The following is a 21,958-nucleotide window of genomic DNA, read 5'->3' as shown; positions in this document are numbered from 1 at the left end:
CTTGGACGCACGGTGTGTTGATTCATTGGCAATCATACCAACACATACATAAGTTTACATTGATGCATATTCTTTTGATATTTACATTTTTTTTGTTTGGAATATAATCTTAAAATTCATCTTGAAAAATAGTGGAAAACTATGGAACGCCACAGCTGTCTTATGTGTCTTTTTTATTGCTTTTCTATTATAAGATGGTGGTTTTCTATTATAAGATGGTGGTTTTCTATTATAAGATGGTAATTTTCTATTATAAGATGGTGGTTTTCTATTATAAGATGATGGTTTTCTATTATAAGATGGTGCTTTTCTATTATAAGATGGTGCTTTTCTATTATAAGATGGTGCTTTTCTATTGTAAGATGGTGCTTTTCTATTATAAGATGGTGGTTTTCTATTATAAGATGATGGTTTTCTATTATAAGATGGTGCTTTTCTATTATAAGATGGTGCTTTTCTATTATAAGATGGTGCTTTTCTATTATAAGATGGTGGTTTTCTATTATACGATGATGGTTTTCTATTATAAGATGGTACTTTTCTATTATAAGATGGTGCTTTTCTATTATAAGATGGTGGTTTTCTATTATAAGGTGGTTTTCTATTATAAGGTGCTTTTCTATTATAAGGTGCTTTTTTATTTTAAGATGGTTTTCTATTATAAGGTGGTTTTCTATTATAAGGTGCTATTCTATTATAAGGTGCTTTTTTATTATAAGGTGGTTTTCTATTATAAGGTGGTTTTCTATTATAAGGTGTTTTTCTATTATAAGGTTCTTTTTTATTATAAGGTGCTTTTCTAATATAAGGTGCTTTTCTATTATAAGGTGCTTTTTTATTAACCCCCAGGGGTATAAATGTGCATTTCATTAATAAATAAATAAATTAAATAAATTAATAAAAACTTTGAGCTCAAAATATTGACTTGAGTAAGTTCACCAGCACACTAGAAGACCTGATATATAAAATATTTATTACATGTATTTAATTAGATTACTATCTAATTTTGACAACTGTCGTAATCACCAATCAAGCAAATAATCATGTCATTTAAGTTTTCACACCTGAGACATCAAATACATTTAATTGAATTAACTTATATAATCAGATGGCAATCAGAATCCAAACAAAGATTACAGTGAATTGAACTTTTTATTAAAGAATACAAAACTGGCTCTCTCTCTTTTTTTAAAGATAAAACTAGATAGCTGACATGGATTAAATTAAAGTGAGACCACCAATCTGCCGGTATCAAATCATTTGAAAAAACAACAACAATGTATTCCAATATGACCTTTAACATCGAAGGAGTAAACTTGCATTCAGTCGTGTTCAGACACTTTACAATAGAAAATAAAGGACGGGCATCGAACACAAAGTTAATCTTGTATAATACTGCACTGTCACTAACTAGTCTGTCACTATAATTAAATTTAAAAGTGAGGCAAAATATATTCATCATTCGGTGAGGGGTCTGGCGGTCGCTCGAGACCCCCAGAAGCTTTGAAAAAATACGCAAAATCGTGCATCCCGAGAGCTTCTCGGACTCTTAGGAGGCACATTATTTGAAGTCCTTTCCCTTGGAACCTCAGTCTCCAAAAACAACAAAACACCAGCAAGGTTAAAGACATCAGCCAAATTGAAAACACCAGCCAAGTTAAAAATACCTCAGTCAAAACAGAAAGGTTGTATAAACACCGAAATCTACTAAGATTGAGGTATGCTGATAATGGCAATCAAGATCATCAGATACTTCTTACTGACAGTCAACCTTCTATGAAGAAAGAAAATCCTGTTAATATATTTAAAACCAAAGACCTAAAATACAATTATAGATGTGCGAATCTCTTCATGTATCATATATGTCTCTGTTAAACACATCGGCGAATGTGAATTTAGTCCGGTCAACTTTTTTAGCAGAAAAATAATTTAATTTTACTATAAATTTATATTTTCGTATAATTTGTTTTTAAATCTCACAGATTCGCTAATTACTTAGACAAATATTGTCAAAGATATTAACACTTGTTGACGTCAGAAAAACAAATTATTGTTTCTTCATAAAACTATTTCTGGAGATATTCCTAATTATATTGCTGCTGATATCTTGTCATATACAAACACTAATGACCAGTATGGTCTGAGAGAAAAATGGGAATTTAAAACTCCTCAGTGTCGAACCACAGCCTATAAAAACAGTTTTATTCCACACACTCTTGAAAAGTGGAATTCACTTGATGGAGAAGTAAAAAATATGTTAAGCTTCACAGGATTTAAAAGAAAACTGAATGAGGACATAAGTCCTTGTCCTGTTTTCTTTTCCACTGGTTCACGTAAAGTTAATATATATCCACTGCCAATTAAGAAATGAGGCTAGTGATCTAAAAGATCATCTCTTCTGTGATCATTTGTCGGACAGCTCTATGTGTGCATGTGGAGATCCAGTAGAAGATAATATGCATTTCTTTTATGTTTGTCCATTTTACATTTATCAGAGATATGAGCTCTTTCGAAAAATAAGTAACTTTGAAAATGTCAATCTTGATGTCCTACTACAGGGTTGCTCAGACTTAAATATTGATGAAAACACAGAGATATTTACATATGTACAACAATATATTCATGAAACTGGAAGATTTTTATAATAATTCATGTGATATTATACTGTTTAGAAACCAGCCTATAACCACAGTGTACCACTCTTTAGTCTTAATCAAAGACAAATCTAACTTTTAACACAAAAGAACAACCAATTGTGTTTATTATTATCTTTTTGCAAATAAATTTATATATATTTTATTTTATTTTTTTGTATTAGTAATTATATTTTCAAAAATCAAGAAATTAATAGTCATGTAATAAGATGGTACACTAAATTATTTATGTATTGCAAAAAAGGGCCAATCAATTCTTTTTATTCATATAAATAGAACAACTTTGTTGCAGTGAGCTTGTGAATTTGAGTAAAAATCACTTTATGATCTACTTGATTCCTAACCAACACTTATTTTTTTGGAATAAAATTCGACATCACCTTCAGTAGGTCTTGCTTTAACTTTGTTAACATAGTTATTTATATATGTATACACAAAAATACTTCAAGAAGTGGAGGAACTGCCTCCCTGACTCACTGCAACAACGTATGATCTATCAACTTACCAGAAAATTATATACTATCATGCATGTTATTCAATCCATCTTGTATGGGAAAGGATTTGTATAGGCACTGCCTTTTGTCCAATCCCTTTGTTTAAATGTACATTTTATATTTGAACAATAAAATATTTTGAATTGAATTGAACAAGTTGAATATATGTACAGCGTATAACGACGAGTGTGAATACCGTCCGGTCAACTTTATTTGCTCAAAAATATTTTTTTTTCACTTATTTTCTTTGATTTTCATAAAATATATTTTAATATCTTTAAGGTCTACAAATATTAAACCAATCTACCGAATAACAAAAAAGTTATGACTATTTATATCTCGTCCGGTCAACCGTCCTGTCACTATCCGGGCAATCGTCCTGTCATTAGTGCTACCCCACACTCCCGGTTAATCACGGGAACCACCATCACATAATAAAAAAGCACCTTATAATAGAAAAGCACCTTATAATAGAAAAGCACCTAATTATAGTAAAGCACCTTATAATAAAAAGGCACCTTATAATAGAAAAGCACCTTATAATAGAAAAGCACCTTATAATAGAAAACCTCCTTATAATAGAAAACCACCTTATAATAAAAAAGTACCTTATAATAGAAAAGCACCTTATAATAGAAAAGCACCTTATAATAAAAAAGCACCTTATAATAGAAAACCACCATCTTATAATAGAAAAGAACCATCTTATAATAGAAAAGCACCATCTTATAATAGAAAACCACCTTCGTATAATAGAAAACCACCATCTTATAATAGAAAACCACCATCTTATAATAGAACAGCACCATCTTATAATAGAAAACCATCATCTTATAATAGAAAAGCACCATCTTATAATAGAAAAGCACCATCTTATAATAGAAAAGCACCATTTTATAATAGAAAAGCACCATCTTATAATAGAAAACCATCATCTTATAATAGAAAACCACCATCTTATAATAGAAAAGCACCATCTTTTAATAGAAAACCACCATCTTATAATAGAAAAGCACCATCTTATAATAGAAAAGCAATAAAAAAGACACATAAGACAGCTGTGGCGTTCCATAGTTTTCCACTATTTTTCAAGATGAATTTTAAGATTATATTCCAAACAAAAAAAAATGTAAATATCAAAAGAATATGCATCAATGTAAACTTATGTATGTGTTGGTATGATTACCAATGAATCAACACACCGTGCGTCCAAGACCTAAACGGTTAAATTATCAAATATAGGCAAATATAGTTCAAAGTACACATTCAAAGTGGAGCCTTGACTCGCACCTTTTTTCGTTTTTCGTTTTTTCGAGCCTGCGACTTTTATCGCTTAAAGCTCGACTTAGGGAAGGTGATCCGGCATCGGCGTCTGCTACGGCAGCGGCGATGTAAGATAACTTTTCAAAAGCTATATGTTTTAGGTGGGAAACTTGAGTGCTTCATACTTTGTATATAGATGCCTTATGTTACAAAGTTGCCGTCTGTCACGTGTCCATTGTCCTTGACCTTTAATATTTTCATTGTTTTGTGACTACTTGAAAAAAAAGTTAAGATTTTTTGTAATGTTAATTTCTCTCTTGTTATGAGTAATATGGTAACTATATTTGGTATGCGAGTACCTTGCAAAGTCCTCATGCCCGTCACACAGTTTTCAGGGATCAGTGAACAAGGTTTAGTTTTGGTGGTCAAGTCCATATCTCAGATAATGTAAACAGTAGGTGTAGTATATTTGGTGTATGTAATGATTGTAAGATGTCGTCTGACCTTATAATAGAAAACCACCTTATAATAAAAAAGTACCTTATAATAGAAAAGCACCTTATAATAAAAAAGCACCTTATAATAGAAAACCACCATCTTATAATAGAAAAGCACCATCTTATAATAGAAAAGCACCATCTTATAATAGAAAAACACCTTCGTATAATAGAAAACCACCATCTTATAATAGAAAACCACCATCTTATAATAGAAAAGCACCATCTTATAATAGAAAACCATCATCTTATAATAGAAAAGCACCATCTTATAATAGAAAAGCACCATCTTATAATAGAAAAGCACCATCTTATAATAGAAAAGCACCATCTTATAATAGAAAAGCAATAACAAAGACACATAAGACAGCTATGGCGTTCCATAAAAAACAGTTCAATATTTGACCAGAGGGTCGACTAAAGACGGTCAGTCTTAAGATTTCAAGGTACCAAGTGGACATTTTTGAAGTAAAGCACAACATGTTATCGTTTTTTCAGTACATGTTCTCATTGAAAAATGAAGCTATTTACATCAGTAACCCATTCAATAAGCTTTAACCTCATCAAATCGATAGAAATGGTTCAAATAAAGGAAAATGCAAATTTTAAATTTATTTCATCCTCATAACATGAAATAGGTGGTCTTGGATATATAATTCAAATCATATCTGATATGGATACCTTTCAATTTTCACACTAAACTAAAAATGAAATTAAACTTTCATAATAAGGTAATCTAAATTCCAACGATTCGTATTGATCATTATAAAAAACTTATTTACTCAGTATTGCGTAGCACGTCATTGAGCAACCTCATGTTTTTTTGCGAAATTGCAAGAAATCTTAAATTGAAAATAAATACAAATCTGTTAAAAAAATTTCAAGGAGTAAAAACCATTTTGATACACTTCAATTATTTGGGTCCTTGCCGTTTCGGAATAAGGGACAATCAAGCGGTGAAAATTAGTTTTCGGGTTTCCAGACAGTTCCCTATGTTTAAGTGTATTGCTTTCTGTAAAATTGTACCTAAAAAAGTTCTGAAATCTAATTTACTCGAAATTGCGCATCAACCAATTGAAAAATAAAATTGCAATGGGAACTGTTTGAAGACTCGAATTGCTAAGGGTTTTTTATTATGATATTGGGCCCCGTTTGAAATTGGTCCACTTTGAGGTCAAAAGGGTCCAAAAATTAAATTGAATCTTTGTCGCTTTTTGCCGGATAATCTGAATCTAACACAAAAAAATATACTTTAACAGTAACCCTGTCTCGCGTTAGGTTGAAGGTTGGCGCGCCGGTCAAAACGTTTAAACCCGCTGCACATTTTATATGCCCCTGTCCTGATTAGACACGGATTCATGCATGGTCACCTTTGGTCTTGACTTTCAACAAATAAACTTGCAATATTTCCAAAGCAAGTGTATTTGTGAAAAGTACACTTAGTTAGATACAAACAAAACAAGTATACTTTTAGTAAATGAGAAAGGTGAGAAACCACTCGATAAGTAAACCTTTTTAGCAAGGAAAGTCAACAAAAACAACTTGCAAGATGAGAATAAACATTTTGTTCACTTTGTTGATATAAACTTGTTTAGAAGAAGTTTACAAGTGCACTTTCTGAAAGTCGGGGAGTTTAGAAAACAACTAAACAAGTACACAAAATGAAGTATACAAGATGTGTTGCAATGCTACTATTAGACTAGTTTTATGCTACAAGTGAACAAAGACCATGTACACAAGGCGAGTCTATACTTTTTTGTTCACTTTATCAAAGTCAACTTGTTCAGAAGAAGTTAACAAGTACACTTTCTGAAAGTCGGAATGTTTAGAAAATAACTAAACAAGTACACACAATCAAGTTAACAAGGTTGGATATAATGCAACATTACCACTTATTTATGTCAACAAGATGAGCTGAGAACTGTTCAACTCGTGACTACTATACGCTTCCATACGAATCAGATTCGTTCCGCTTTAGACTCTTCCGTTGTTTTAGAATCGGAAGATTCCAAGGGTAGACATTAGTGGATCGGGAAGAGTTTTTGAATGGACATGTACAGTCACATCCGGTTATACCATGGCGACAATCAAATGTCATATTCAAATAATGTTCTGTTGGAAATCCAGTACTGACAAAACTCTGATATTTGTAATATGTACATTTAAATCACATATTATAATAAAATTAACGGTACCAATTTTCTTGCACCAGATGCGCATTTCGACAATACATGTCTCTTCAGTGATGCTCGTGTCCAAAAATTTGAAATCCAAAGCTTATATAAAAGATGAAGAGCTATAATCCAAAAGGTCCAAAAACTAAAGCCGAATCCGTGAAAGGAATCAGAGCTTTGCATGTGGGAGATACATTCCTTAATTTATAATAATTTCTAATATTTAGCAAATTTTAATAAAACAAACAATCCGTATGTTCATGCCTGTACCGAAGTACTGGCTTCTGGGCTGGTGATACCTTCGGGGACTAATAGTCCACCTGCAAAGGCATCGATGGCCAATGATTCTTGATTATCTCCAACAAGAAGGTATTGTTTGCCCTACCAATCTACTACAAAAAGTATTTACTTCATCTGCTGTAGACAACATTGATCACAATCCAAGCAGTATCTCGTTAAAAGATTCATCCCATTGTATAGGTATATCTTTATTTCAACATATTTCAGAGGATGTTCAAGGCGTTGTTCAAACATTTGACCAATCTGATTCTATGTTTAAATGCCAGTCACAGAGAGTGTCTCTTTTACCAGAGAGTTATTCAAATCTTCAACTAACTGTACTAAGATTCAGCGAAACAGGTATCTCATTAGTTGAAGGAGAACTTTCAATCGATATGTCCTTATTCCCAGCCGCATGAAAAGGGGAATTCAAATGGCTGAACAGTTGTGGATAGGATTTGGCACTGGAAAGAACTTCCCATATATTTCAATTCATGGATTGTGCCTTGCTCTAGGACCATTGATATCGAGTCTTTCCACTGTTCCATTCATTTATAATTATTGGCTGTGACACAGTCTCAGCTTTTTCTGGGAAAGGTAAGAATTCAGCTTGGGACACATGGTCCGTATATGAGGAGTTGTCAGAAGCATTTCTGCAGATTATTGAGAATCCAAAATGAAGTGGCAATTTTGAAAATGTTAAAAGTAATAGAACGATATGTTGTGCTTTTGTATGATCGGTCATGTACAGCTAATACGGTGAATGAGTTTAGAAAACAGTTATTCACGTAGAAGACAAGAACAATATTCCTCCAACACAAAATGCTCTTCTTCATTGAACATACGAAATGTGCAGTTTACCATGATAGTGTTATTTGGGGCAATTGTTTAGTTGCAAATCCAAGTAAGCAATCACCAGATTTATTTGGTTGGCAAACACTTGATGGTACCATTCTGGTCTGTACTTGCTGAAGCTTCAATGTCATGCATGTAAATTCTTGAAAGCAGCATTAAAATGCACAACATTATGCAACTGCTCAATTTTAATCTGTTGTTATGTTAAATAGATACTTGTGAGGTTTTTTTAATTTCTTATCTCATTTCTAAAAAAAGAAATACTCTTTGCACTGATTCTATACTGCGTATGTTGGATTTTTTTTCATTTCAGGAAAATTGTGAAATTTTCTAAGGGGATTACCTGTAACTGTGAAAAATAAGAACTCATCAAAGACACATGATTTTGAGTTGTATCGGCCATTTTTAATTCATAGTTAATGTCACCTGTTACATTAAATAATAATAATATGTTTGTGTATACGTGCTTGTATTGAAATAATTGATCCATTATCTTTTAAATATTTTTATACCATATATAAAAACAAAAGTCAAATTTTGACATGTTAAACGGTGCCATTTTGAATTTGGCCGCCATTTTGAAAAGATTATCTATGCACCCAGGTATAAATGATACATTGTAGGCCTTTGTCAATATCAAATGATCAGTTTCACGGATTTGGTAACTGTTTATCAAACAATGATGGTGTATACATACGAATACTGTCAAACTTAGACATTTTGACGCGCCATTTTGAATTTGGACGCCATTTTGATGATTTCTGTATTATAAAGTTTAAAAAAATAATAATTGACATATCTTAATTGTATTTCCTTAAGTTTGTAACATCTTCTGAACTCATTAAAATTGAAAGACTTCATCAAGTGAATTATGTTGTACTTATGTCGGCCATCTTGAATTTGGCGGCCATATTGGATTTTTTTTCGCGGCTCCATATCTGAATTTTGTCTATATCCCTTAATCTTTCACTATGCCAAGTTTCATGCTTTTACCGTAAAGTGATCAATTATTCTGATATCCGCTGGACTATAAATCAATAACAACAAACACTAGAACCAGCTAAATCAATTACAACAAACACTAGAACCAGCTAAATCAATAACAACAAACACTATAACTAGCTAAATCAATTGCAATACAATAGAACCTGCTACTAGTAAATCAATAACAACAAACACTAGAACCAGCTAAATCAATTGCAATACACTAGAACCAACTAAATCAATTGTAATACATTAGAACCAGCTAAATCAATAACAACAAACACTAGAACCAGCTAAATCAATAACAACAAACACTAGAACCAGCTCAGGAGCCTATAATTCAGTGGTAGTTGTTTGTTTATGTGTTACATATTTGTTTTTCGTTGATTTTTTTTTATATAAATGAGGCCGTTATATTTCTCGTTTGAATTGTTTTACATTGTCTTTACTATCAGGGCCTTTTATAGCTGGCTATGCGGTATGGGTTTGGCTCATTGTTGAAGGCCGTATGGTGACTTATAGTTGTTAATGTCTGTGTCATTTTGGTCTTTTGTGGATAGTTGTCTCATTGGCAATCATACCACAGCTTCTTTTTTATATAAATCAATAACAACAAACACTAGAACTAGCTAAATCAATTGCATTACACTAGAAACAGCTAAGTCAATAACAACAAACTCTAGAACCAGCTAAATCAATTGCAAAACTCGAGAACCAGCTATAGCAATAACAAAAATTACTAGAAACAGCTAAATCAATAACAACAAACACTAGAACTAGCGAAATCAATAACAACAAACACTAGAACCAGCTAAATCAATAACAATACACTAGAACCAGCTAAATCAATAACAATACACTAAAACCAGCTAAATCAATAACAACAAACACTAGAACTAGCGAAATCAATTGCAATACTCTTGAACCAGCTTAATTAATAACAACAAGTACTTGAACCAGCTAAATCGATTGTAAAACACTAAAACCAGCTAAATCAATAACAACAAACAATATTACCAGCTTAATCAATTGCAATACATTAGAACCAGCTAAATAAAAAACAGCAAACAATAAAACCAAATCAACTAAATCAATTGCAACAATACACTAAAATCAGCTGAAACAATAATAACATATAGTATTATGTTATTAGCGAGTAAACTGGTTCTGTTTTTGTTTGTCAATTTGTTTAGTTGTTACCGAGAGAGCAGGTTCTAACAATGTATATTTTGTTATTCAGTGAGCTGGTTCTTGTGTTTTGTTGAGTCTGGGGTAGTGGTTCAATTCTTTTGTTATTTAGTGTGCTTTGTTGTTGAAAACGTAATTACTCTAAAATACTGTAATGCTGGTACCCTTCTTCGGTACAGCTAGCCATGTAGATTAACAAACACACTGCAATATGCACATATAAACTTTTGGTTTAAAAGAAGTCATACAAATCTTTTTACTGTGTGTTGTTGGTGTCTGCTATTCTCTACATTCTTCTTCAGTATCAGTCTATCTCTTTTTTTAAAACAAACGTGCACACAGTCTTATTAAGAAAAAGTTTATGTGTTGATAAATGGCCTTTGAAAAATCTCATTGTAATTATAATTTGCTGCAACTGGTTTAAATCCTTTTCTGTATGCTAGATACACTTACTGAAAATGTGAGGATATGACTGAAGCTTTAAATTTTCTGCTAGATAACATTTATGTACGTTTCGGCGATAAAGTGTATCGTCAGGTAGTGGGTATTCATATGGGCACTAACTGTACCCTAAATATACTTCCGAAATTTACCCAAAAGAACTTACTTTAACTAAATCTAACATAAACAGCAGCAGTTGTCCTTTTTTAGATTTAGATAATTCAATTCTAACTGGAAACTACGACAAAAAATTTCCTATTGTTAATTTTCCTTTTTTAGACGGCGATGTGCATCACTGGGAAATTATTGTGTCAGAGATTTTGATACCATAAATTACTTAAAACTTTTACTAAACTTGTTCGTAGATACAAAGATTTGTCTGTACCTGTAAAAAACTTAAAATGGTATTTCACATCCTAAATTTTACAGTAATATTGTACTTATGTGAGGAAATCACTATGTGATCCATGTAAACTCATCGAACCTTAAACAAACTTATAAGTAAGGGTAATCCAGGCGCGGATCCAGAGGGGGGGGTCCGGGGATTGGAACCCCCTCTTTTTTTTGGACGATCAATGCATTTAAATGGGGACATGTAATTGGAACCCCCCTTTTGTCCTGGGTTAGGACCCCCCTTTTTAAAATGGCTGGATAGCCCCCATTATTGTACCAATATTGTAATTAGATCTCTGAATATAGTTTACATTGGCACTAACATCAATTTTGTCATTAGCAAATTAAAACAGAACTAAATTGTATTTCTTTTGAGGTGGATGTATAGACACACACACATGTTATTTTCTATCCCTAAAGAAGTCGCTCCTCACTATCCTACTACATGTTGATATTTATTTTTGGCATTGCACAAGTCATGTCTTCTCTGACTGTTCATGACTTTAAAATACTAAATCCCTGGGATGTATTTTAGTTGATTTTAGTGTCTGATGCATGATTTTTTATTATTGTTTTTGGCTTTTAACTCGCTGTCAGTAACTGTGAGTACTCTCAAATCGTATTTTCTTGTTAATTCGACCTATTAATACTGTTTATAATGTTTTTTTGTTATTTTATATTCTTATGGATCTTGTCCTTATACCAGCTTTGATTATTTGGAATATCTACTAATTTTCATTTCTTCTTACTACATTTGTATTTATATCAAGATTATTCTCCTTAAATCTGTACAAGGAAGTTTTAGAATATTGTATATGGTAGTTTTATTGTTGATATTCAACCCAATTTGCATTTAGTGTTAAATTATGTATTTACATGACAGAACTTTCTTGGTATTCCTAATTATTGGAAGAATTTTATACACATAAGTATTTTACCTAAAACGACAAAGTTATTTTTCATTTACCTATAGATATTATTAAAACTGTTTTTTTTCTCAAAAGTGATTATTTTCGAAGGGATAAATATTTCGCTGTGGTATCTTGCCATGGCTTGGTCTTGTTTGTTTGCTTTTTGGCCTTGCATGTTTGTCCCTAATATTTAGTTAACTGTGCATTTGCATTCAGGTATCGCAGATCAAATTTATTCGTTTATAGTGTGTTAATTTACGTTTTTAGATTGAGTTGAGCCTTCCAATTGATATTTTATCGTGTGGTTTGTTGTAACATGTTGTGATGTTATGCTATTGTTTCAGAAAAAGGGAGAAGGTTTGGTACCATTAAAACGTTTAATCCCACTGCAAATGTTTGCACCTGTCCCAAGTCGGGAATCTGATGTACAGTAGTTGTCATTTGTTTATGTAATTTATACGTGTTTCTCATTTTTTATATAGATTAGACCATTGGTTTTACCGTTTGAATGGTTTGAATGGTTTTACACTAGTAATTTTGGGACCCTATATAGCTTTTTGTTCAGTGTGAACCAAGGCGCCGTGTGGAAGGCTGTACATTGACCTATAATGGTTTACTTTTATAAATTGTTATTTGGATGGGGAGTTGTCTCATTGGCACTCACACCACATCTTCCTATATCTAATAAGTATTTCTCTGATAAGTTTTGCATCCAGAATCCTACATTATGCTCTTACTTCTTTTGTAGCATAGCTTCAACAGCTCTTGAAAAGGCTGAATCACCATACTTTATATTTCATGCTGAACTCATTCCAAAAAGTTTAGGTTTATTTTACTAAACAAGTCATCTTTTTTTATTTGATGTATGTTTAAGAGCATTTTTTTTTTATTCCCTTGTTTTCCTTATAAGTTTCAAACTTTCATGTGTATCAAGCAACATTGGTTTTTCTGCTAATTTTATCTCCTATTCTTGTTTTTTTTCTATTGGAATTGTGTTAACAATCTGTTCTGTACCATGATTAGTTAATGTTTTAAACCAGTTTATATTTGAGTGTAGAAGAAAGACATTAGTCTTACAGCAATCTTGTTCTCCTATTTTCTTTTTGTTAATTCATTTCTTCTTGTTTTTCCTTGTTACTGTGGATTCATTATTATTTGTTGGGTACCATTTTCTGGGATTTGGTGGATACAGGTAAACCACAAATTAAATGTTTAACGAATTACACATTTTCCATTAAGTTGTATGTAGACTTTGACAAATCCACAAAAATTGATACCAACAAAAAATAATCGATTTCACAGTAATTGATTACAATTTTTTTTGTGTATCAAACAATCCAGTGGTGAGACATCTGCTACGCCTTCCTTTATTCTTTTGTTTTCTGTATGTAATCATGGTTTAAACTATATTGAGTAGTATTACTGTGGTTTTTTTGTTATTTGTGGACACCAACAGTGGGAAACAGAAACCATGAATTTAAAGTTCTATGGGCTTATATGAAGACTCACACAAAACCATGAAAACAAGTAACCAATAAATGAATTGTAGTAATGATTTTTTTTTACTTCTAGTGTTTATTTTTTAAGAGTTGTTTACAGCTCTTCTATAAAAGCATGCAAAGCAAACCTTTGATCAACTTGCTTGCTATGTTTGCAAACAAGAGGTAGGTGGAGTTTCAGTCAGTTTTATATATACTGGGATTTTACATGAAATGACGTTTATGTTTATTGTCCAATCAAATTCCAGTATATAGTAAACAGACTGAAACAGACTACCTACATGATGTTTACAAACATCTAAACTAACATAGAAAGCAAGTTGATCAAAGGTTTGCTTTGCATGCTTTTATAGAAGAGCTGCAACTGCCATCTTTTTCTCATTCTATTCTCTTCTTTTCCCTTTCAATGTGTTTGAAAACCTTTATAAAAGACGACAAATTATTTACATTTATTTGGATCATGTTGACATAAATGTATAAAGCTTCTGCACAATGAAAGATGAACTATACACATGTTTTAACATAAGTGTGCTATGTACACAATGTTTGACATATGTGTGCAGTTATGGCACAGACAAAGTGCCATTGAAATTAACAACTGTTACATAACTTTTATATACAGAATAGATATATTAATTAATGTTAAATAATAAGAGAGGAAGATACTAACAAATTTCATGATTTCACAACAACACACACCTTCCAAAGAAAAAACCACAACTACACACATGCACAATTAACTAGTTAGACATAGCCTTTCACAAAGTTCAAAATCTTTTGAGGTTCCTTTTGTATTTGTTTTAATTCCTCCCAAATACATTATTTAGCTTTCATTTAGTAAGAAAATTTACCAGTTATACCTCTAGCCAATGCAAGCAATTCATCTATTAAATGCATTTAAAAAAAAAAAACTTCATATAAATTTATTCAAACTTTGGGAAAGGCTGTAGAGATAAATTTCAATTAAACATGAATAAATGCTTAAAATACAGGTACACGATAATGTCTAATGTACAAAAATAGAAATGTGATTTCTATTAAATAGGCTGCCATATATCACAATTTTAAATTTAATGATTTCATCAAATGGCAGTTCAAATTTTCTTTAATGAATTAAAAAATAAGTGATGAAATTGCGGAGCATTTTAGGAGGAAAACAGTTAGACTCCTAATAATGCTTTAAGTGAAATATAATATTATACACAAAACAAAAATATCCTTGAAACAGGAATGACAACAAATTTTAATGAAATAAATATACAATAAATGAAACATGGTCAGCTACTGTTAATCTGAACACTTTGTGTTGAAGTCAATAGATACAAATGAAAGTATGCTAGGACAATATCAAATCATCCTCTCTAAAGCAATGAAATAAAACATCGGAAAGAATTTGTGCCACATACTGATCTAAGATTTGAGACATCACTAGAGAAAGTAGTCTTTGTTGATGATGGGAGAACACTTGACGATTATCTGGTACCATAGCCATGTGTAACAAGATAGTCGCAGCCCGCCGCAACATGTCCAAACTGGTACCCATCATTTCGGGATTGTCTCTTAACATATTGATACCATGCATGTTGGCAACTTGCATGGCCTTGTGTTCTGCCATCTCTAAAAAGTCTAATAACAATGAAACTGATGGATGCTTCATAGCGACTGCCCGGGCAGCACTGGTGTCACCTTGTACTAGTTCGGCTAACAACACGATAGAAAACTCCATCATGACAGGCTCGCTCTTGTTTGCTAATGCCTTAACTAATTGACCTACTAATGATATAATTCTACTGAATGGAGGTGTAGCAAGCAACAAGTCCACATTGGATTCATGTATACAAAGTTTTGACAGGGCCTCGAACACTAAACGTTGCGGTGAAAGGACGGATGAGGTTGATGAAGGAAATGGATCTGTTGCACACGCTGACGGACAGACAGCCCAATGTACAAGACCATCTAAAATTGGTAAACAAATTTCTTCAGGGTAGATGGCAAGCTCTAAATGACTTGCAATGTTGGCAAATATGACAAGAACGTTTTCCCGTATTAGTGATAGGTATTGCCACCACCACTCTTCTTCACTTTGAAGTAAATGACTGTCTGATAGATCTTCCAATTCAGTATCCTCGCGATCAAATTTTCTACGCGTAGTGTTTCGAGGTAGATGGTGGTGATGTAATGTCAAAAGTTTTCCCAGAGTAAACATCAGTCCGGCATTTTTAGAAATTTCAGTTGTATTTCCAGTGACACAAGACAAACTACGGAAAATATTTGAAAGACAAACACATTTGCGTCCAATTTCATCTTTACTATTACAGGCAGTATTTAACGGATGTTCATCTTTTTGATATGACTCGTCTTCAAGTTCAATAATTTTGCGTTTGCTATTTGTCTGAGGACTATTGTTAAAATTTTCCAAAAGTGATGTACCTTCTTTCTCCTGTAAATCTTGTGATTGTTCCTCTTTGATTTTCTCTTCACTCTGAGATTCCTCCATTTTTTCTTCTTTGAGATGTTCAACACCTTCTTTCTCACTTGTATCACTGTGCCCATCACAACCATTACTTCGTCCCTCATCCACCTCATCTTTTATCCCCGAATTCCCGTCACATTCTTCATCATTCGGCTCTTTCTTCACAAGCACTTTGTCATACTGAATGTCACAGTTATGCTCAATTTTGAGATCACTCTTTTCACATTGGCAATTGTTTGATTCTTCAGAAATTTCCACTTTAATGTTATCTTTACTGTCAACAAGATTGTTTTCATTCTCATCACAATTCTCCTTGTCGTCTGAAAATTCCTCTTTCAATTTCATGGGTTTTCTAAGAAACATTTTTTTACTTATTTCATTTTCATTTTTATTACTAAAGAGTGGAACTATGTGTATGCTTGTGTCGCCACCTCCCAATTGCCAATGCCCGAATTTACAACTGTAACCAGAGTATACATCCCACCGTTTCTGATCAGTAGGTCCTAATTCATTAGTTTCTTCATATTTTACAGTTTTGCCTTTCCGTGTGACATTAGTATAGTCTGTGAAAACTCCGTCTACTTTCACTTTAGCACCATTCTCATTTAGAACATTTACGTCTTTTTCAGAATTAATTGAATCAAATGATTCATTATATTGATCACACATCCCTCGTTCACTTTCTTCAAATATTTCTCCAAACATCTCTATCAAACAGCGCCTGAAGTGTTCAAGGAGAACTTCCAAGAGTCCTGGTAAATGGCTTAGATTAAAGTAACTTATAGTAGAGTCATCAAATAATAGAATGTTTAATGTATCAATGGCCCATGTACTTTCAGCAAGTAGACCAGATTTTAACGCCATCATTATCCTCCAAGCCTCTATTTGACCTGCAAATATATGTAAATGATTAAATATACTGAATTCAAATGTATAACAATTTCTTATTCCTGCTGTTTAATGCCTATAAACAAAGACAGAACAAACATGTTTACTTAAAATTAGAAAACAAATACTTTTCTGTCCAGATACACATTTCCCGTATATTTTACTCACAAGGTCTTAATTTCAAATTCAACCAACAGAAAAAACAATACACACTTACAAGACTATACAACAGTTTACAATAAAAACAATACTGCTGTATAAGACAACAAAACTACACTGTACAACAAAAGAAATGCAACACCAATTTTGAGTTTTCTGTTGCAAATGATATTTAGAAAATAATAATAGAAATGAAAATTATACATAAAAATTAAAATGTGTAAAGCTTAAAGCTGTCTGCCTATTTTTCAGGAAAAGGCTGAAGTTCAAAATATTTGCTTAAGCTTTATATGCTGGTGATTTAAATTGAAATTCATCAAACGTTTTTTTTATATCCCATATGTTATGCCTAAAATGACAGGTTAAATTTAAACATGTTAAATCCAGTGTTGAAAACACAACCCTTAGAATAAATTCAAGACATAGACAATATGGTCACCGATGTTAAAAGGAAAAGTATGTCATATACATTCATCTACTATTTTTAAAAAAACATAATAAAATTGGTCCAACTTTCTGATCAAAAACATGTTTCATGCTTATTTATCATCTGAAAAATGATCATTTAATTTTGACAAATATTTTACAAATGACTAATGGATATATGGTTGAAAAGACAGTTACTGTGTTAGTGTATATACATTTATTACAAAATCTGTGTATAATGAGATGTTAAAGAATGATTTGGTTAATTTTACAACATCGACAGATTACAACAAGGCAAAGCAAAAATAGAGAAATAGAATTGCAAGGGCTAAAACTGATGACACTCAAAAAATTATTCTTATTTTTCATCCTTTTGTAAAATATTTCTGCTTTATTAGAAATCTGAAAAAAATTCTCGCTTGCTACATAAAGAGGCATTTGATTTCAAATGTTTATTTTTTCCTGTTCTGACTTCAGTGAAAAATTAAAAAAAAAAAAATCTATCCACAATAAATAAGGTTTATTTAATTATTTCCTTCTTCCAAACTTTGTAAATGAAATCAAATCAAAAGTATTATTTATTTCAGATACATTGTAAATAAAGTAACACAAGCTCAAGTGAGCTTTAAAAATCAACATTGTAGTCAAAAGTTTCTGTGTCTATCATAATTTCAAGCCCTGAAAAAAAAGCGTCCTGACAGAAGCCACTAACTACCACAATGAAATTGTGATACCTCTAAAGTGTACTTGCTTGTTTCCCAGGACCAAATTATATATCTTGGAATGCTTGAAGAAAATAGAAACTTATAGTTAACAACTGCATCCTAAAAGCCCCCTTTCAACTGCAGGGTTTTTCAAGCAAGCATTTTACTTTATTAAATTTGTTATTTTTTTTTTGCTTTTTTTTTTAATTTGTACTTCATAAGCAAAACAATATTTTAATAAAAAGTATGTACTTGTATTTACTAAATAATCACTATTTTTTGGTAAATTAAGTACATTAAAAATATCAAAATTTTGTAAAAAAAATAAAATAATAACGGTCGTCAAGCAAGTACACTTGCCAACAGAATGAATGTGAAGGGCAAGGTAAGGGGGCTTATAGATGTAAACCCAGACACAGTGCAAAAACACATGTTATATATGAAAATGATAACTAGTATATACATATAAACAAACCATAGATTGGATAATCTTCTTGGAGGATAGTCATTGTATATTTATCTAATAATACAGTCTCCTGAAAACCTTGTACATTTTATAGATATAAAGATACTTTTTTCTTCTTTTTACAAGTGTTGTTTCATCTTCTTGCGTGAATTATGAAAAAATTGAATCCAACATATTGTCCTGTTGTTGTGCTGGACATAGGGATAACGAGTAAAATATCGCAATATTTTACAGATATTATCCAATCTATGGCTTTCATTAAAAGGCACTTTGAAAAGGACAAATACATAAATCTACAGGTAATGAAAACTCAAAAGTACATCATAGCGTTTCAGATTTATCCTGCACACTTAATTTCAATAATTTCTTCTTCTAATTTCCGAATTCTAAATGATAACACATTAATCTAAGAGTGCACTAATCCATCTTTATGCAAACAACAATTTCTATCCATGCTTTTGGTGTATGAATGGTGTACTAAAATGGTCCCAAGAAAATACTACTCTCAAAGTAATTATACAATGCAGCAAATAATCAAATTGACCAAGTTTAAGCTTGTATTACAAAAATCTCAATATGTTTATTTCTATTTTTAGAAAAATAATTTTCACAGAAAATCTTCAAACAAGATGTTATCATTTCTTTCCCACATAAACCTCACAAATTAGGTATTGGTTAAAAATAAATGTTGATGATATTTGTAAAGCGTAGTTGACCATGTATTACAAGCTTTAACTAAGTGCAATGGTAATAAACCCATGTTATTACTTCTTTCTTCCCTAAGCATATCCAATACCATCATTCTATGCTATTTACAGTGTGTAAAACACATACCAACATCAGTCTTTGTCAGACGCTTCCTTTTAGTTAGAACTGGACTAATAGATTCTATGCTATCTGGAGGGAACATCATTTCTTTCTTTGGTGGGTAGGCTGAATTCGGTCCCATACTGACAGACTTCTACAAAGTTTAATCATAAATTTAATAACTTCTCAACTTATATACCAGTATACATTTCAGGTATCAGTCATCCTTATAAATAAAGATTTTAACTTAGGAAGATGTTGACGCTCATTTATGACTGATATTCAACTAACAGCTGAAACAAAGTGAAGTTATCAATATGCCTATCTACGGCTGTGCCTGGAAATCTCAGGACCTGGATGCAAAATTTGCAGCTGCCTTAACCACTGCTCTTCAGATTCATATGAAATATCTGGACCATTTCAAGAACATTCTTACAATATCACAGCTAATTATCAATTCTTTAACTTCCATCTTGTGCATTAGTTAGGTGTATCTTAAAGCTGTTGTTAATAAACCAAATGGCTCAACATGTTTCAATTACATCCTACAACACTTACTCATTTATTTCACAGCTGTTGTTCTATAAATATATAACCCTTTAACTTGCTAGGATTAGGATAACAGCTTTAACTTTAGTTGTTAATTTCTATATCATTTGGTCTCTTGTGGAGAGTTATCTCATCATTGGCAATCATACATCTTCTTATTTTAATATTGAGTTATATTTTAAAAGAAAGGTTCATTGCTCTTACCTGCATTCTTTGGGGTGACATATGTTTATCTCCTCTCTGTGGGGACATTCTCATGTTGGCCACTCTTTGGTATGGACTTGCCATATGCATTCCACCACCACCAGGTCCATAGCTAGGATGCTGGGCAGGGTAACGAGGTCCCATTGGCGATGACCATTGAGGATGACCTTTACCTTGTTCTGAAATAAACATTTCATTTAATACAAAGTTTATTCTATACATATCCAACATATTAATCTGGAAGTGATGTACAAAATGTTCTTATGTGCTACTACTTTGTGAATAAAAGATGTATAATACAAGTTTTTTAATGCAATACACTGTGGAACTTCTAATTGGTTAACAAATCACTAAAATTTAAATGTGTTTAATACCAAGTGTATGCCTAACTTCTTTCATGAAGGTATATACCATAAATGTGATGTGACAAGCTCATAATTATATAAATGCAGTGAGTTTTAACTTAAAGCTGTAACAAACTAAAACATTTCAGGTAAACACCTATATAATTTATTGAATTCATCATGATCCATAACTTATATTTGGAACTTTTCATTAGAAAATTTCATTAAAATTTAAATCAAATATTTGTTAAAATGAAACATTGTCCGATTTCAAAATACAATTCAACAATTCTGACTTTTCAAATACTACATTTAATCTTATCAATGGAGCAATTCAGAAACTCAACTTTAATCTTCAATTGTTAAAGTCAATTAAAAATATAATGTCTAATCAAGTGAAATTTCCATGTAACATTCTGAATTAGTCCATAATTTGAAATTCTAACCAGATGCTCCGCAGGGCGTAGCTTTATACGACCGCAGAGGTTGAACCCTGAACGGTTGGGGCAAGTATGGACACAACATTCAAGCTGGATTCCGCTCTAATTTGGATTGTGATTAAATAGTTGACACAGCATAGGTTTCTGACACAGATTGGATGTGGTCTAATGAAATATTTTTTATGCCTTTGAGCAATTCACTATGCTGTTGAATATAAATCCTCTCGAAAAAATGTTTGAAGAAATTTTCTTTTTATTTATGAAATTTCAAATGAGAAAAATTAAACCCAATCTTTTAATCACATCCCCTTTTCCCTTATTCCAAAACTAATTTCAATTAAAATATTCTAATGGAGTTTGCAACAATTACTACTCATTTAAATACATCATAAAATATTAAGATGTAAAAAAACTGCTTGTTATCACTGAATGGTAAAGATTATTTAAATTTATCAGTTGGTAGTAAAAACTGAATATACATTGTATATTGTATATAACAAAGATTTAAGTTGATTCTGGACAAAGAAAGATAACTCCAATTAAAAAAATTCTTGCAGATATTTCTTGCTTACTATACTGGACAAAGAAAGATAACTCTTAATTAAAAAAAAATTTGCTATTTCACAATATTGTGAAATTAGATATTTCTTGCCATTGCACAATACTGTGCAATTGAAAAGACTTGCTATTGCACAATACTTAATATAATAATTTTAGATCCTGATTTGGACCAACTTGAAAACTGGGCCCATAATCAAAAATCTAAGTACATGTTTAGATTCAGCATATCAAAGAGGCCCAAGAATATAATTTTTGTTAAAATCAAACTTAGTTTAATTTTGGACCCTTTGCACTTTAATTTAGAC

The 21,958-nt window shown here is 31.7% G+C and overlaps 1 protein-coding gene across 11 annotated transcripts in view; it reads right to left on the bottom strand.

Annotated features, from left to right (window-relative positions):
• Nucleotides 1-14,069: 14,069 nt before the first annotated feature.
• LOC134687154 (trithorax group protein osa-like) overlaps nt 14,070-21,958 on the bottom strand; it is a 49,768-nt gene continuing 41,879 nt past the window's right edge. For all 11 annotated transcript variants that reach the window (XM_063547179.1, XM_063547180.1, XM_063547181.1 and 8 more), the window contains 3 exons: nt 20,309-20,487; nt 19,583-19,709; nt 14,070-16,995 (listed from right to left, as the gene is read on the bottom strand). In XM_063547179.1, coding sequence (XP_063403249.1) covers nt 14,969-16,995; nt 19,583-19,709; nt 20,309-20,487 — 2,333 coding nt within the window. In that variant the 3' untranslated portion in view covers nt 14,070-14,968. The remainder of the gene's footprint in view (nt 16,996-19,582; nt 19,710-20,308; nt 20,488-21,958) is intronic.

Source organism: Mytilus trossulus, chromosome 10 (genome assembly GCF_036588685.1).
Source record: "Mytilus trossulus isolate FHL-02 chromosome 10, PNRI_Mtr1.1.1.hap1, whole genome shotgun sequence".
In the NCBI taxonomy this organism is placed as follows: Eukaryota; Metazoa; Mollusca; class Bivalvia; order Mytilida; family Mytilidae; genus Mytilus; species Mytilus trossulus.
The sequence above is the reverse complement of the archived record's forward strand: the minus strand, read 5'-3'. Positions and strand labels throughout refer to the sequence as shown.